The following is a 17651-nucleotide window of genomic DNA, read 5'->3' as shown; positions in this document are numbered from 1 at the left end:
ATCAGGGGTCCTTTTGTCCCTCTTTGGGGGGAAACTCCCACTAGGTTTATATCTGGGACTCTCCACCATTTTACCTTAGAACTGAAGAAGCTTCTCGGATGAGAGGTGAAACGTCTTCAAGTAACTTAAAGAAGTCCAGACGCTTTTCTTTGCAAGCTCCTTTGACTACGATGACCTGGATGACTGAGAACCTTCACAGATATATGAATATAAAACAGTGTGAACAACAAAACATCAGCTTTGGAAACTTTGATGTAAAATTCTGCAATTGTTTTCTCAGATATAGCATAAATCAAACTAACATACATCAGTGTATTATTAATGTGCACACACACACACACACACACACACACACACACACACACACACACACACACACACACACACACACACACACACACACACACACACACACACATGTGTTACAATAAACAGCTCTTATGCTTCTGTATGATTCTCAGTGCTTTCCATTTACATGTCCACAGGTTGCTGTAAGTGGTGCTTGACTGCAGTTTGCTCTCATTTCAAGTGGTTTGCTGTCACAAAGCCAACAGGAAGTCCGGCCATGGTTGAGCCAACTGAAGATGGGTTGAAGGTGGCGTCCTCGTTTCCTCTGTGAGTGCGAGAGGACAGACAAAGCAAACACCGTTTGGACAGCATTAAAATATTTACACTGATGATTAATGTTGTGTCTTTGCACCTGTAGCGATACATGTTGGAAAATGGAGACTTTAGCCACCAAGACTGCCGTGCCTGGAAACTTCCCTGTGAGTACGCCCACAAAGACAGGAAACAGTTTAGCCACCGCGGTTAATCCTCCATCATCATCATCCAGTATTTTTCACATCTTTTCTTCTGCTGTTTCCCTTGTTGTCAGTCACGGGTTTGTGACTGAAATGCGTGTGGTCGACGGGAAGCCTGACGAGTACGGCCTGAATCATTCCATCAACACCGGACGGAGTGAAACCTTTGTTGAAAACAGATTATATGGTAACGTTGCATTTAGCTTCAGTAAACTGTGAAGTTACAGCAGCAGATTTACATCACGTGGCTTCACAGGAAGTAGTCTGGACCTCAGCGCTGAGGTTCAAGCAGCTCTGCTTGCAGACGGCATCCTTCCTGAAAATGTTCTTCATCTTCCTCAAACCAGAACTTTTACATTGGTGCTGAAGTTCTATATAAAAACAGCCTGAAATACAAAGTGATGTTGTGCACTGATTACCTCACACTTTCCATGTTTCCTTCTACAGAGGAGTGTCCGCCTGAGTGTTTTGTCTGATCTGTTGTTGATCGTCTCATTGACACTGCATGCAGATCTGACACCAGGGGCCCGTTCTTCGTACCTCGCTAAGTAAGTTAGCTGGATTAGATTGTTGACAATTTCGCGTGATCTTGGATCGTTCGGTTCCCCGAAGCTCATCCGGGACTTGCTGTCATAGCAACAGAGCCGTAAGCGTAAACCTGCTCGGGAGCAGGTTTACTTTATGTAAACAGGATTAGATCGCGGCCACGCAGGTATGTCCGCTTCATTTATACGAAAGCAACAGCGATATTTTTCCACTGTTTCACCATAAATAAATATTATCAATGTAACTAAAGATAATGCAGCACTTGATCCTTTTATTGATGTCACACAGATACATACAGGTCATTTCCTAAAAAAGGGAAATGTACTATTAACATTCTATTACATGTATGTGATTATTACAGATGTAATTCATATTTCAGAGTAGTAATTGTAAATTACTTCGTGTAATCAAGATGAGAGACCACGGCTATAAAAGCGAAGGTGGATTTGGGAAGCCTGTCGCAGCCATGTCCTGTCCGTATACGCGACCAACCCATTGCGGAAGGTGCAAGATTGATAAGGAGAGTCCTCAGAATTCAGCGTATATTGCGGGACAGACAGGATCCTTTAGCTCAGCGCGACAGTGTGCTCATAGAGAGATATCGATATTCCCGTGAGGGTATTATTTACTTAACCAACTTGTTGACGAGGGGGTGCAGGACCACCACCTGTCTTTTTTTCCTCTGCCCTTTTCTTGGTTGCTGTTATGAACAAACTAACAGAGTATTACAGGCCAGTATTACCTTGCCAAGAGACGCAAAGCAATCTAAGAGATAAATATTACCATTCTGTAGAATACTCCTGTATTCCACTTTTACTTGTTCCCATGTTCTTGTGGGTCCTGTTGTGGCTCTAATGTGAAAGGGGATATAATATAACATATTATAATATAATATAATGCCATATGATATTGGACAATATAGTGTCATATGATAGATCTACCCTACCGCCTACTGGTGTTGGCCAGAGGGGCCGATGGCGCGATATGGCAGCCTGGCTACAACCGTAGCTGCCTCCACCAGTGTGTGAATGTGGGAGTGAATGAATAGTGGTATCGTAAAGCGCTTTGGGTGCCTTGGAAAGCGCTATATAAACCCAATCCATTATTATTATTATTATTAAATTACCTACGAGTTTGATTTGTCAGCAACTTTCTGCCAGCCCTCTCTCCTTGCTTTTGCAGCCTTTGCAGTGTTCTCTTGCGTTTTAATTAAACTCTGAAACTCCTGAAATCCCTCACTCATGAGTTCTTGCTCTGCTGCCGAAAAATACCGAGCACGCCCCTTGGACATTTTCGCCGACCAATCAGCGGGTTGCCGATCAATGTTTCTACTATCGATGCGTAGCCCCTTTTACGACACCCAGTGATGTCACATTCCTGCGTCCAGCTGTAGTAATCGTCAACAGCAGGTGTGTTCGGGGAACCGGATTAGCGAGCTCACGGTTAGCGCGATGATTTGATCTTGGATGTGTCATTTGATCTTGGATGTAGTAAGCGACGTACGAAGAACGGGCCCCTGGGCCCTGTTTCAGGAAGCCGGTTTAGAAAACTCAGTGTGAAAAACGATACGCAGGGTTGAGTAACCCCGAACTGTCCAACTCGGAATATTCGGTTTCAGAAAGGCTGATAACAATTAGTTCAGTCAACGCGGAGTTGCTTTAACCCCAAGTTAAGCGCGTGGACGAGGATACATAAAGCCCTGATAAGCGGAGCACAGATAAGCGAGTCACCATGGAGACGGAGGGAAAGAAGGCGCGGTCAATGTATTTTACAGCGCTTGAGGCCGAAATTCTGATGGCAGCATATGCCGATAACATGCAAATTCCGCGGAAAAAAGTAACACAGCCACAGCTGCAAAAGAAAGGGAGCATGCATGGCAAAACATAGCCGACAGAGTCAATGCGTGAGTGTTAATATAAACATTGATCTAGGGATTTCCACCCATTTAACACGTTATTTTATCATATGTTATTTTATTTGTTATTTTATACATTTTATTTTGTGATGTGATGTGAGCGCAGGTGCAACCCAACAGGCCCCAAACGTTCCTGGCAGCAAGTAAAAATGAAATATAAAAATATAGTCCAAACAGGTAAGGTACAATTGTATTATGAGCCATAGTGCTTGGTCTGTTTGTCCGATGTAAATCAATTGCAGTTAGAGGCTACATTAATTTTCTTTCTGTAAGCACTTATTGAAATTATCTGAGCACATTACAAGTACATATTTGCTTACTCTGTGTGCTCAAATGTGACCCGTTATAGCCAACAGAAAAAAAGCGGAGGCCCGAAAAACAGGTGGGGGTCCTCCACCACCACCACTCACAGAGGCTGAGCAGTTGCTCTCAGCCAAAACAGTGGGCGCCCTGTGGCTGAAGGCATCTCTGCGGGGACATCCTCTGAGTCAATAACCCCGCAAGACACAAGTGCCTACATAAGGGGTACATTCAAAATAATACATGATGTGCATACATCCTTTCTTCACAGTCACCTTTGCAGTGCTACTCATTCATTTGATAAACTCTTTACCATAATGGATTATTTTGTAGTGAAGTTATTTTCCTACTGATTTTGCCTTCCCTCAGTCTTGGTTGTCTTTGAGAGCATAATGACAATGAAGTGTAAGGTGATTGGTATGTTTGTTAATTGCCATTTGGTCCCTTGTAAGTTATAAGTGACCTGTATAAACCTCATATTCTATCAGTTGATGGTGGTGGTGTACTGCATCTGGTGCAGCCTCCTGTTGAGCCAGACCAACATGCAGTTGTGAGTAATACTCCACAGATTATATGAGTTTACAGTAGAACAGCAATGTTGTTTATTTCTTTACTGCAGGAAAATAATGAAGAAACATTGACAGCTGTTACAGAGGAGGAAGCAACAGAGACACTTTATGAGGTTTACATCTTTTAATACTTTGTGTACAGGAAATACAGGCGACCAATAAAGCCAGTTGAACAAAAAATCTGTTTATTCTTCTTTCAACATGTTGAGGTGATGGGTCAAAAGAAATGATTGTGACATATGGTGTCTCTGACTGCTCTTCCATCTTGTATGTCCGTGGGAGGGTCAGGATGTTCATGGTTTGGATCACTGCTGCTGTTTGGTTCAGAAGGACAGTGTTCTCCTCTAATTGTGGCAATGTTGTGAAGAATCACACATGCCACAATAATGTCACATGCCCTTTCTGGGGTGACCCTGAGTCTTTGCAGGCACTGGAACCGGGCCTTAAGCATTCCGATAGTCATTTCAATTCTGGCTCTTGTCCTGCAATTAGCCAGATTATATCGCTGCTGTGGGCCCGGTTCAGGGTCAGAGTAAGGGGTAAGCAAATAGGGTAAACATGGATACCCCCTATCACCAAGCAAGTAGCCAGTGAACTCTCCTAAGACAGAAGGATACACTTCAGTTCAAATGTCCCTGAAGCAATTGGTCTTTATATATTTTAAGGTATTCTCAACTCACCATGTCCAAATTTTGTGCTCAGTGTACATTCACGGAATATTTGTGAGTCATGGACAGAGCCTGGCCACTTGGCTTCCACATTTGTGATAATGTTGGCAGCATCACATATGATCTTCACAGTGCAGAGAACACAAATTAGCATCCATTACTATAATGAAATAATTTGTTAGTTTGACATGCTACAGGGAACTATGTACCTGTACATTAATGCTGTGGAAAGACTTCCTGTTCACATAGTCTCCTTCATTTACTGAAGGAGCAATGATTGGAATGTGAGTGCCATCTGTACAGCCAATCACGCCTGGGAACCCTGAAAATAAATGTAAAATTTAAGTAGTAGTTCAAGTATCACCACATCATAAATTAAGTTTTGGTCATCCTGATACCTGCAATTTTGTGGCATCCCTCTTTGATAAATCTTGTGGGTCTGTGACCGGGGAACACCACAAACGAGTACAGGAGACGTTTCAGTGCAACTGTAACATTCCTGACTGCCCGACAGACGGTAGCCTTGGAAACGTGCTCAGCGTCACCAATATTATACAGAAAGCTGCCGTTTGCAAAAAACCGAAGTGCAATACAAATAATATGTACAGAACTGAGAGCATGTCCGCGATGTGTCACATGCGTAATATATTTTCAGAAGGACAGATGTTTCTGTTCAATTCTTAAATCAATTTTTTCAAACACAAACACTATTTTAAAGCTTCTAGAGAGTAAAATATTAATGATGATTATAATAACAATAATAAAAACAAAAGCTCTCAGATCCATCAAACCAAGCAGCAGAAAGAACAATAACTGAAGAGAAAACTTTAACCTTGTAGACTTCATTATGTTCCAGCTGCTCTACAGACGCTGTGACCTCGAACTTAAGCAGATCGTAAAGTATGTGCAGCTCAATAACTTCATAATCAGACCCTGTGGTATTTAGGCAGCAGAACAACTAAGAATAACCACTACAAATAATGTTTTTAGGTTTCTGTTGTACTGCAAGGTTCTGTACAGGAGAACCAAACCAAGAGCAAATATTACGTCTCATTTACACCTGAGCACGAAGAGCCATCAACATTTAGCAAATTGAATCATCTTTGTTTAGATGCAAGAAGAATCATATAGAAATGAAAAAGTAGAAATAGAAATCCAGAGCAAAGATATCCTCTAATTCAGCGTAGCACATGTGCAGCTGCTGCGATTCACGTAAGCATTCGGCTCGTCGCTGTTGCAGATTTTTCTCTCGCTGTTCTGGCTCACAGCGCTGCAAACACAAAAATAAATATCCCCAAAGGTGTGAAAGGGAGCTAATTAGTAAGAGTATTGTGACTCTCCGCAGGAGTAGTCCAGCAGTAGAAATCAGTCCAATAACAAGGTGTGTAACATCTAGCAGGGTGACAGAAAAACCCAGGGTAACTTCTAAGGACTTCAACGTCTCTCTCACATTGTGTTTTTTAAACATGCTTCCATTTGTCACTTCAGTCTTTACTCTGAAATACAGGAAGAGAAATCGTGGCTGAAACAATTTCTCATGAAACCAGGGGTGTGGTCCAACAGTCAGTTTGGTGAGGAAGGTTCCTAACTGAGAGAAGTGACCCAGAAGTATCTGTGTAGCAGCCACAATGAATCAAGACCATGAGCTTTATTAACTGATCAAAGTCTCTTCTTTCATCTTCTGTATCATTCAGTTTGCATTGGTAATGCCCATTATTGTAATGCTTTTTTAAGACCAGCAAAACTTTATTTCACTTTGGGTTAGCTGGGATAAGTGATGGATGGAGGGAATTTTACTTCAGCCACAGAAATCCTAAACAGGAAGGAGGAGCAGAGTTACAGTGGATCACTATCCAGCAGGGAAACAAGGTTTATTTCAATTTCTTGGCCATGAGTGAGATTTACTGAGTGGGCAAATTAGGGAGACGACACCATCAGATCCCGAGCCCTCCATGTGTTAATCAAGAGACGGCTGCTGTGCTACATCCATAAATAATGAATAAATTAGGAGCTAAAGCTGAAAGGACAGTTTATTTGTACCATCTTCACGTGAACACATTCAAGAACATCACAGATGAAGAAACATTAAAAACTTCCACACTACATAAAGCAAGAAAAATAGTTTTTCTTTCAGGTGGTTTCAGAAAAACAGAAACATCAAACATCTCCAAGACTCTCTTTGAAAGAACTAAAAACCTTTGTTCTCATGGTCCAATCATGAGTGAACTCCCCGATGAAGCCTTGTGTGCTAAAACATGTCAGAGTTTTAAAGGTTAAACATGAGTTTCCAAAACGTTTTGCTGGAGAACAATGAACTATTTGACTGAGTTTCAATCATTTACAGACGAGCAAAACCAGGACAGAGAAAAAAGGACAAAACTGACTCAGTAAAACAACAGAAAAGAAGATCCCATGTAGATCTGTATTATGTAGAAGTTCAGCCCAGCAACCAGTTCAGTTCAACACAAGTTTAAATGATTCTATCTGAACTCTGTGGAGCCTGATCTCAAGCTTTTTGAGTCTGACACAGAAACCAGAGGATCTTTTTGTGTCTTCAGATTCACTGTGATCCAGTGATGGGAGTGATTTCAGCCCTGAGTGATCGCGCTGATGTTTGCACAGAGCAGACAATGAGGTGAATGTTTGGGCACATTGGTAACAGTGAAACAGTTTATTAGTAACGTGGGATCGTTTGTGTTTGGAGTATGAACTGAGATTCCTGAAGCTCTTGTCACACTGGTCACAGCTGTAGTTTCCTTCCATGTGTGCACGTTCATGAATGTTACGAGTACTTGAATGTGAGAAGCTTCTCTCACAGTGTCTGCACTTGTGTGGTTTCTCTCCTGTGTGGACTCCTTTGTGTGATTTAAGCTGACCTGCAGTGGTGAAGGATGACCCACACTGATCACAGAGGTGCTTTTTAACCCCACTGTGAATCAGTTCATGTTGTTTTAAGTGATGTGATGTGGTGAAGCTTCTCCCACATTCTTTGCAGTATTTCAGTTTGTCTCCAGTGTGTCTACGTTGATGTACTTTTAGGGTCTTTTGCTGACTGAAAGTTTTTCCACAGAGGTCACAATGAAAGTCTTTCCCACCACCACAGTGATGACAGGGTTGAGAACTGGATCCATCTGTGTCGCTCTGCTTCTAAACAAAGACACAAAGACAGTGTAAGTCAGTCCTTCAACATTTGTATCCTGAACGTCGCCTGAAATAAAGAGCATCTCTGCAGACGTCCAACTACATTTGACTGTTTCAGTTAACACACTCAGTTTACTGGGCTGCAATAACTACAATACTACCACCATAATACTACAGTAATACTAAAATCATAACTGAAAGGAAAATCTGAATAATCACTCAGAGCTGCTTTTCCATGCAGTAGAATTGCTAACATGCTAACACAGTTTAATGAGCAGAGTTGTTCCAAACAGTCAGGCTAAAATGACAAGATAACAATATAAATACATACCTCACAGTAGCTGCACTTGTAGAGTCTCTTTCTGGTGTGGATCTGTTGGTGTCGTCTCAGGTAATGTGGAGCTTTAAAAGTCTTCTCACACAGGTCACATTGATAAGGTCTCTCCTCAGTGTGGGTAAACATGTGTCGTTGTAACTGTGCGTCTGTTGTAAACTCTTTGCCACACTGTTCACAGCAGTACACATCATGTCTGGTGTGAATGCGTAGGTGTGTATTTCGGTTCCCTCTCTGGCTGAAAGTTTTTCCACAGATGTCACAGCTGTATGCCTTAATTCCAGAGTGGGTAACTAGATGCTTCTGTAAGCTGCTACTGTGAGTAAAAGCTCTGCCACACTGATCACAGCTGTACGCTTTAACTCCACTGTGGATGAGTTGGTGTTGTTTTAGGGAACGCTTCAAGGAAAAAGACTTTCCACACAAGTCACAGCTGAACGGTCTCTCTCCAGTGTGGATGACCTGATGCTGTTTTAGTGAAGCCTTCTCAGTAAAACACATCCCACACTCGTCACAGCTGTATGGCTTAATTCCAGAGTGGGTAACTAGATGACTCTGTAAGCTGCTACTGTGAGTAAAAGCTCTGCCACACTGATCACAGCTGTATGGCTTAATTCCAGAGTGGGTAACTAGATGACTCTGTAAGCTGCTACTGTGAGTAAAAGCTCTGCCACACTGATCACAGCTGTATGGCTTAATTCCAGAGTGGGTAACTAGATGCCTCTGTAAGTGGCTACTTTGAGTAAAAGCTCTGCCACACTGATCACAGCTGTATGGCTTAATTCCAGAGTGGGTAACTAGATGCCTCTGTAAGTGGCTACTGTGAGTAAAAGCTCTGCCACACTGATCACAGCTGTACGCTTTAACTCCACTGTGGATGAGTTGGTGTTTTTTTAGGGAACCCTTCAAGGAAAAAGAATTTCCACACAAGTCACAGCTGAACGGTCTCTCTCCAGTGTGGATGACCTGATGCTGTTTTAGTGAAGCCCTCACAGTAAAACCCTTCCCACACTCGTCACAGGTGTGTTTTTTCTCTCCCTTTCTTCTGTGAGGTTTGTCGGCCTCCTGAGAGCGCTGACTTCTGGCTCCATGTTGGTCCTGCAGTGACAGAGATACAAACAGAGGCAGTGAGTGAAATGCAGTCGTGGAACAAACTCAACCTTCAAACTCCATTAACACTAGTTTTAAACCTGAAGGTGGAGCGTGGCACCAAACACCTTAAAGGTCTCTTATCCCCACCTGCTGGTAGTTCTAACACATTACATCCAACCTGCTGTTAAAGATAATTCATGACTGTTCAAACACTAAACTCATGCACACACACACACACACACACACACACACACACACACACACACACACACACACACACACACACACACACACACACACACACACACACTTTTATAATTTAGATTATTTTGTTGTTTCCTATTACATATTTCTATAATTTGTATAGATTTATACAGAATTATTCAGTGATAATAAATCCTATGTTTGTTTATTCTAAAGGAACCCCGTTAGCTTCCACAACAGATGTTGCTCGTCTTCCGTCAAATACTCACATAAAATATTACACAATAAAGTGGATTCAAGATATCCACATAATTTCACTCTTACATCCACAGTGAGGTTTCACAATTGTTCAAATATAAGCAATCAATAATAATAATATCAATAACATTGAGGCACATTACACAAATTTCAAAAACAAATCATGTCTTACAATATTTACAACAACTAAAAGCTCTGTAAATCGGCTTTTAAGTGTTCATTGAAGTTTTGAATAATTCTCTAATTTTTTAAGGCAACTTATTCCACTTAAAAGTTGCTCTAAATGTAACAGTTTTACAAAATGTTACTTTTAACTCGAGCATTTACTAAATTGCAGCTTGTTGAAAACTGTGTAATATGATGATGTATTTCATCTGGATACTGCAGCTGAGCAGAATAAATGTGGTGTGTTTAACAGAATTGCTTTCTTTAGAACTACAAGTAAGCCGTAGAATATTTTAGCCTGTACAGGAAGCCAAGAAAGGTTATTATGCATTTTATCAATATTAGTATAGTATGAACATCTTCACACTAATCTGGACGCCTTATTCTGGACTAACTGAAGTCTGTTAAGATCTGTCTTATTAGCTGCTGACCAAATGATTGAACAATACTCCAGATGAGACATTACTAGTGCATTAATGACATCTTTCATAATGAAGAAGTGATACACAAAGAGCATTTCATAGCCATAGCTATGCCTTGTCGGCAGAGTTATGTGACATTAGTGATGTTTGTACTTTCAGCGTTAACTTGGTTTTAAAGCCTTTAAAATATACGCCGTTCAATAGTCGACCTTAATCTGACAGAGAATGTGATGATTTTGTGGATAATTAAAGTCAGTCATATATCCACAAACACAACAAGCTGAAAGTCAGTGATGCTGCTTGGTTTGCAGTCCTGAACATCACGGCACAAGCAGGATTCACTGCACTGTTAATGTTAGCTGTGTTATATTGCTGCCTCTGTTCGGTGGTGTCGAGCCAAACGCACTTTAACGTGTGTTTGAACGAGCTGACGGTTCACTCGTTAAGCTGAAAGAAAGATGCTTTAATCACAGCAGTCACACATGTGTCCACTGCACCATCTGGAACTCTTCTTGTTTACACTCGTAATAACACAAACACTAAATCCTGCTTCTCTGCTGCTGTTGTGTAGCAGTGTGTACACCTGAGACTGTCACCTGTCTGTCTGTCCTGCACTCTCTCTCTGTTTCTTTCTCTCTGATTGTGGAATAAAAGTATGAACATGTGTTTATAAGTTACACTTGTGTCTGAATCCTGCAGCTTATCACACATTTGATTTCCATGTGTGACGACTGCAAGTGTCCAGAGTGAGGACAGACTGAGGGAGCCACTGCTGCACATCATCTGTGAGGCTTTGCAGCCCTGATGATCCACCAGGACAAACTCAGCAGTGTGTGAGGAAGAGGAGGAGGAAGAGCCAGCAGCAGCTGACAGATGGAGAGAATAGACAGACTGTTCCCTGTTTGTGAAGGACTGCTAGGAAAGTTTAACATAACTGTCTGTGCTGAATCAGTCTTATTAGGTAATGTTCAAATAATGTGATCATCCCAGTGTTTCCAGTGTGGGAGAAAGTACTCAGGGCCTTCAAGTTACACACTATGAAAGGCAGCAACAAGTTTAATGTTCAGAAACCTAAAGTCTGTATCAGCAGCAGGATGGAGCTAAAATAAATGTTGGTTTCAGTTCTATGAAGCTTTGAGTATTTTGGATCAGTAGCTGCTGTGTTTGTTGCATCATATTGCTGTAACTGTTTATATGCTTTATATATTCTGAGCTAAGTTGATCTATAGTGTTACATGATACACTCTCAGAAATACGAGAGAGAACAAGGGGAGAGAAGAGAAGAGAGAAGAACATTTTTGGTCTTTAAATATTTGGTCTATAGGAACATACTGGCGTTTAAAAGTCCAGAAATGCCCCTTTAAAGGTTCAATCTGAAATAAAGTACAAATCTGTATTATAAAATCTTAAGCAGCAACTTCTCCAGGTTCCAATATTTATGCAATTCTCAAACCTTTTGGCCACGACTGTATAACCTCTTCTGAAGTTTAGTGGATATTATACATGGTTATGCTCAGGATGTGTCGGCCAGTTTCCACTGGAAACGCCTTTTGGTTAAACTGTCAGCGAGGAATTTGCATTTGCACTGTTACATTTTTATATAACTTTAATGCACATAAACAACAGCTGCTTGTTTCAGTGAAAATACATTGATGGGTTTTTAATAAAGTTGTGCAGCTGTAAAGTATTTTGTCTGGTGTCAATTCTATCGTCAGCTACATCGTTATGGCAAATGTTCAAATGTATATGGTGATAAATATCTTTGGTCATATGGTCCTGCTCTGTCTGTCACCTTCTGTGTTGAGCTCATTGTTTCCTCTGTAGTGGCTGAGCTGAGTCCAAGTAGCTGAAAATGTTCCTCTGCTGCTCCGTCAGACTCTCCTCCTCCTGCTGATCAGCTGGGACACAAAACAGATCTTTGTTAGGCTCCACACTGCACTGAAGAGTCAAAGTGTCTCATATGTTCATCTGACAAGTAAAAGAACACATTTTTGTTTCCCGAGGTGGGCAACTTGTTGGAAACAAACACAAAAGCTTTGAGCACTGATACCTGCCATTGCTGCCATTGAAAGATGCAACGCCAGCAATGTGGATTGTCAAGACTCAAACCAATCATCAAGCAAAGACAACAGGGATCATTTGTTTCTCTTTATTTAGCATTCACAGCATTTGTAGTTTCCTTCTGTGCAGGGGAAGTCCACGCACACTGTGTGGTACCGCCATCCGCAGAAGGTGCATTCAACCTCTGTAAGAGAAACGAGATTGTCTGAGACTGAAATGATATTCACTAAAGAAGTGGTGATTTGTAAAACTTCACATTTTGATCCGGGACGTACTCTGCATGAAAACAAGCGCTCACTCTTCCTGCTCAACAAATGACAAGGGCGGAGCCTTATACCACGTGATACAGAAGCTGTGCCGTGTGATGCTAAAATTAGCAGGGAAACAACAACGGAGAGCACGTCAGGGACTGTGCAAAACGAGGGATTTAGGAAAAGGAAGAGAGAGAGCAAGCAAGAGAGAGAAATAAAAGAGCAAGAGAGAGAGATGGAAGAGCAGGAGAGAGAGATGGAAGAGCAAGAGAGAGAGATGGAAGAGCAGGAGAGAGAGATGGAAGAGCAGGAGAGAGAGATTGAAGAGCAAGAGAGAGAGAGCCAGGGCATCGATTATGGTTAGTTTGAGTCTTGACAATCCACATTGCTGCCATCTTTCAATATGTTTGAATGCACCAGTGTAAGTGCAGCCACTCAGACTCAATGTGTTCATAGAAACAGGTGCAGATGTGTCACGAGTTCATCCAGCAGTAGCTATGGCACTTGGCCACAGGGGGCAGCAGTGGACTGACCTGCATTTGAGACTGCTCCAGCTGCTCTGTGACAGTCAGTAGATCTGCTACAAATTGCAGATCATATGCAAGTTTTGGAAATGACATTATAAATATTCCTAACTTAGCCACGGCAGCCATGTTGATGCATTACCTATATTGGCTGAAAATGTTCATTTGCAGAGAAAAGACACAGGCAGACTGTGCTTACAGGACAACAACAACAACAATCTTTATTTATAGAGCACATTTAAAAACCAACGGCATGCCAAAGTGCTTAACATAGAACAAATTAACACAAGTATAATCAGAGTCATAAAAATAAAAGTGTAGAATTATGTTCACAGGAAAAAGCCACCAATAGAAAAAATATAACTATAGCACATAGCTATAGCACAATATAACTGTGCCATCAACACACAATGGGGATAAGACATACACAGTGCAAATAAAAAGCAAGATAGGAAAATTAGTAAAATAAATCACTGCAGACAAGGCCAGCATTTAACCAGTAGAAAACGCAAGATTAAACAAATACGTTTTAAGCCGTGATTTAAAAGATTGAATAGAGTCAGACGCCCGAATGCCAATGGGAAGGTTGTTCCACAACTCTGGTGCGGCCAGGGCAAACGCTCGATCACCTCTAGACTTCAGCCGAGATCTAGGCTGCACCAACAGTAACTGTGAGGATGATCTTAAAGCCCTAGCAGGAACATATAAGCTTAAGAGTACCTTAAGATAGCTCGGTGCTGTGTTATTAGTGATTTTAAAAGTAAACAGCAGAATTTTAAATTGGATACGATATTTCACAGGCAACCAGTGCAAATCAGCTAGGACGGGAGTAATGTGGGCAAACTTCTTAGTTTTGGTTAGAATGCCTGCAGCAGCATTTTGGACTGTCTGTAAACTATGGAGGAGGGAGAGTGGAGTCCAAAATAGAGTGAATTGCAGTAATCCAGCCTCGAAGTTACAAAGGCATGGATGAGTTTTTCCAGGTCTTTATGCGGGATATACTGCCTGGCCTTAGAAATAAGGCGGAGTTGGTATAAACTCGATCTAACAACAGCAGACACTTGTCTATCAAGTTTAAATGAGCTGTCAAGTAACACGCCCAGATTCCTAACAGTGTCGTAAAAGGAGCTAGTGAGAAAACCAAAAGCATCACGAAGTTTGGCACGAAGGACGTCACTGCCAAAGACCACAATTTCAGTTTTCTTATCATTAAGGATAAGAGTATTTGCCAGGAGCCATTGCCTGACCTCACACATGCACCCTCGAAAACTATTCAAGGACAAAGCTAGGTCATCATTTAACTCAAAGTAGATCTGAATGTCATCAGCATAATAATGAAAAGCGATGTGATATTTCTCAAAGATAGCGCTTAATGGAAGCATGTACAATGAGAACAGAGTAGGGCCTAACACAGATCCCTGAGGGACACCACAACAGACAGGTACAGCGAAGGAAGAGGAAGTGGCCAAGTGAACCGAGGAGAGCCGATTGGACAAGTATGATTTAAACCAATCCAAGGCAACACCCTTGATGCCTACAGCGTGCTCAAGTCTCGCCAATAGGATTTTATGATCAACCATATCGAAAGCCGACGATAAATCCAATAGCACTAGGACCGAGGAGCGCCCATTATCAGCCATTAGTAGAAGGTCATTGAGAACTCGGAGCAGCGCTGACTCAGTGCTATGATGTGGTTTGAAGGCCGATTGGAATTTATCATTAATGCTATTCTCATCCAGGTAGGCCTGGAGTTGAAGCAACACTATCTTCTCAAGAATTTTGGCCAAGAACGGAAGCTTGGAAATCGGCCTATAGTTCGCATAATCATTATAATCGAGGTTCCTTTTTTTAAGAAGAGGCTGAATTATAGCATGTTTAAAGGCTGATGGTACGCAACCAGAGAGCAAAGAAGAGTTCAAAAGGGACAATATACTAGGTCCAATTGCACTAAAACAGTCCTTAACTATACGAGATGGAAGAACATCATATACGAGATTAGTATTGTTCAGTTGTTCAACCAGACGCTTAAGAGTAGGGAGTGAAACGGGTTCAAACTGATAGAAGAGGAACAGTCAGGGGTAAACGCAGGGCCTGTCATTAAAGGAAGAGCAGATTTAAGAGATGAGACTTTATCTAAAAAATAATTTAAAAATTGTTCGCAAAGAACCGTGGAGCACAGCAGCGGCATAGTGGGGCAGGGGTTGACCACAGAGTTAAAAATTTTAAATAAAATTCGAGGATTGTTACCATTGGTAGAGATAATTTTTGAAAGAAAAGCTGCTTTAGCCATTTTGGCAGCAGTTTGAAACTTCAAGCGACTAGTACGTAGGATGTCGTAAGATGCCTGGAGTTTATCTTTCCTCCACCTTCTCTCATCCCGCCGACACGCACGTCGTAGAGCGCGAACAGAGTCACTTAACCAACATTGTGAGTAAGTTCTGGGGCGCTTCATTTTAATAGGTGCCACAGTGTCGAGGATGGAGGAACATGTAGTTAACAGGGTATTGGCAAAATTCTCAACCATATGAGGGGTAAGACAATCTGACGTAATAGATGCAGAATACACAAAAGAAGCAGAGAATTTCACCACAGTATCAGCATTAACAGTACGCACATCACATAATAACGTTACATGTTATTATGTGATGTTACTGAAATCATCATGAATAACAGGAGTGGTGATTCCTGTAACTTTGTGTATATAATTTGGCATTTCTTACTGATGTAGGCCAAAAATAAATACATAAACTGAGCACCTGATGGCTTTGAACTTTTGTTGTCCATCTTCCATTGGTTTGAATTTTGCGCTCCAGTACAAACACAAATCCCCCAACCCGAGGGTCAGCACAATTAACCTAACAGACCTACACCTTAGTTCACAGATTCACTTTGTCTAAGGTTGATTTCTGGGATTTCACACAACCCAGGATTCAGATCGTGAATCCATGATGGGCTTGGATTTACATCATTATAAATGAAATGTGCTCTACTTGGAAGCAGCCGGCCCCGCCCCTTTTGACGGGTTGTGTGAGACTTTAAATCATCAAACTGTAAATTATAAATTTAAATTGTTATTGATCCTTTACCCCGAGTCCTAAAGTGTAGATTTATTTTCTTACTCTTCTTATATTTATTGTTTGTTTACTTGCACCGCTGTAACTGCAGCCTCGTTGTCTCGTCTCTCTATATGCTGGACTGTCTGTAGCGGAGATGACAATAAAGTTTACTTTGACTTCAGCAGCGCGCAGGCGCACCGAGGGCTCTCGCGCTCACTTTATAGAATTTAGAAAAAACATGGGTGCAGATTATAAGTCTGTATCATAATATCTGTTTGTTGTTTTTATTTTGTTTTGCGAGTTGGTTATTAGATGCCGCTCCAGCCAGCCAGAGACTCCCCGCCGCCCCGCCCTCTCCTCCCTGTGCCGCCAGCAGCAGGCGCACCTCGCAAACGGAGGGCGCCCTTACTCCCAGCAAATGGCTGATAGAAAACCGATCGGTGCCTACGAATTTCCCAATATGCGCTGGCATGACGTCGGGGAAGCATGGGTACGACCGATTATTTTATTTTTTTCTTGCCCGTGATGCCCCCCCCACCACGATGCATTCTATTGGTTTGCACACTTACACACACCCAGCTGTGGTTTCCTGTTTTGCTGGACTCTGGAGAGCCCCGCCTTTAACGCTCTTCTCTCACAGAGAGCAACAGAAAACTTGGAAAAACTCCAGATTGACTGAACTCAGTTCAAAGTTACCTTGACACCTTTAGATGTGAGACGTAGTGATGGTCCGCTTGAAGCTGACGCTCCGGTGCGTGTGTCAGAAAGATCAACGCGCTGCTTCAGAAGCACCGTGTCGAGGCTTGATTCGTTTGGCCAGAGTCACGTGATCAGTGACGTCTGAAGCTTCGTTTAGAACGTACCTTTTTTTAAATCGAACTTTATTGAAACACAATGAGTATACAACATACAAACAGATGAAGTTTACAAAAGAACAGAACATGAACATACAGAACCAGGAGTAAAAAAATTATGATATGAGTAGGCGAAAAAAATCAACATATAAATATTGTTCTGAGAGGCTTTTTGTTGGTTGAGTCTGAAATTGATTGTATGTACAATTCATATCCTTATAAAAAGGCAGAAATATGGTGTTTTATTAATAAACTTACATTTATGGATATAAAATAGCTAAAAGTATTAACAAATTTTTTTATAAAAAAACATTTATCATTCTTCCTGGGGAACTTAAAGAAACAGAATAAAACATTTTCCCATCGTAAAGAAAACTCCCTTAAAATATGGACAATAACAAAACTGCTAAATTCTTCCAGAATCTCTGTGTAGAGGAACCAAAAGAGATGTGCCACAGTTTCTGGATGATCCCCACAGAAAGTTCAAT

General features: G+C 41.5%; 1 protein-coding gene and 2 long non-coding RNA genes across 6 annotated transcripts; 1 reads left to right on the top strand and 2 right to left on the bottom strand.

The window, feature by feature from the left end:
* Positions 1-480: 480 nt before the first annotated feature.
* LOC146640624 (uncharacterized) lies at positions 481-1051 on the top strand. Its single transcript, XR_014910008.1, has 3 exons — positions 481-615; positions 707-767; positions 878-1051. It is a non-coding gene; the product is annotated as an uncharacterized LOC146640624 (long non-coding RNA).
* A 2788-nt stretch (positions 1052-3839) lies between these two features.
* LOC146640623 (uncharacterized) lies at positions 3840-5335 on the bottom strand. 2 transcript variants are annotated; one of them, XR_014910006.1, is made up of 4 exons: positions 5200-5335; positions 5011-5123; positions 4814-4925; positions 3840-4733 (listed from the first exon to the last, which is right to left on the bottom strand). It is a non-coding gene; the product is annotated as an uncharacterized LOC146640623 (long non-coding RNA). The 2 variants fall into 2 exon arrangements; XR_014910005.1 differs by lacking the exon at positions 5200-5335 and having other exon boundaries at positions 5011-5191.
* A 1478-nt stretch (positions 5336-6813) lies between these two features.
* Positions 6814-17251, bottom strand: LOC146640622 (uncharacterized). Of its 3 annotated transcripts, none has more exons than XM_085399972.1 (4): positions 17006-17251; positions 12210-12315; positions 8274-9374; positions 6814-7948 (listed from the first exon to the last, which is right to left on the bottom strand). In XM_085399972.1, the coding sequence occupies exons 2-4, from the start codon at positions 12225-12227 to the stop codon at positions 7256-7258; spliced, it is 1812 nt and encodes a 603-aa protein (XP_085256098.1). In that variant the 5' UTR covers positions 12228-12315; positions 17006-17251; the 3' UTR covers positions 6814-7255. The 3 variants fall into 3 exon arrangements, with proteins under 3 accessions (XP_085256098.1, XP_085256100.1, XP_085256099.1); XM_085399974.1 differs by having other exon boundaries at positions 6814-7945; XM_085399973.1 differs by lacking the exon at positions 17006-17251 and having other exon boundaries at positions 12210-12482.
* Positions 17252-17651: the final 400 nt, after the last annotated feature.

This window comes from Rhamphochromis longiceps, unplaced genomic scaffold, assembly GCF_057381845.1.
Source record: "Rhamphochromis longiceps isolate RC_006_pf unplaced genomic scaffold, R_longiceps_female_GT1.1 unmapped_scaffold_4, whole genome shotgun sequence".
Lineage (NCBI taxonomy): Eukaryota > Metazoa > Chordata > Actinopteri > Cichliformes > Cichlidae > Rhamphochromis > Rhamphochromis longiceps.
This window is presented reverse-complemented; position numbering and strand designations above follow the sequence as displayed.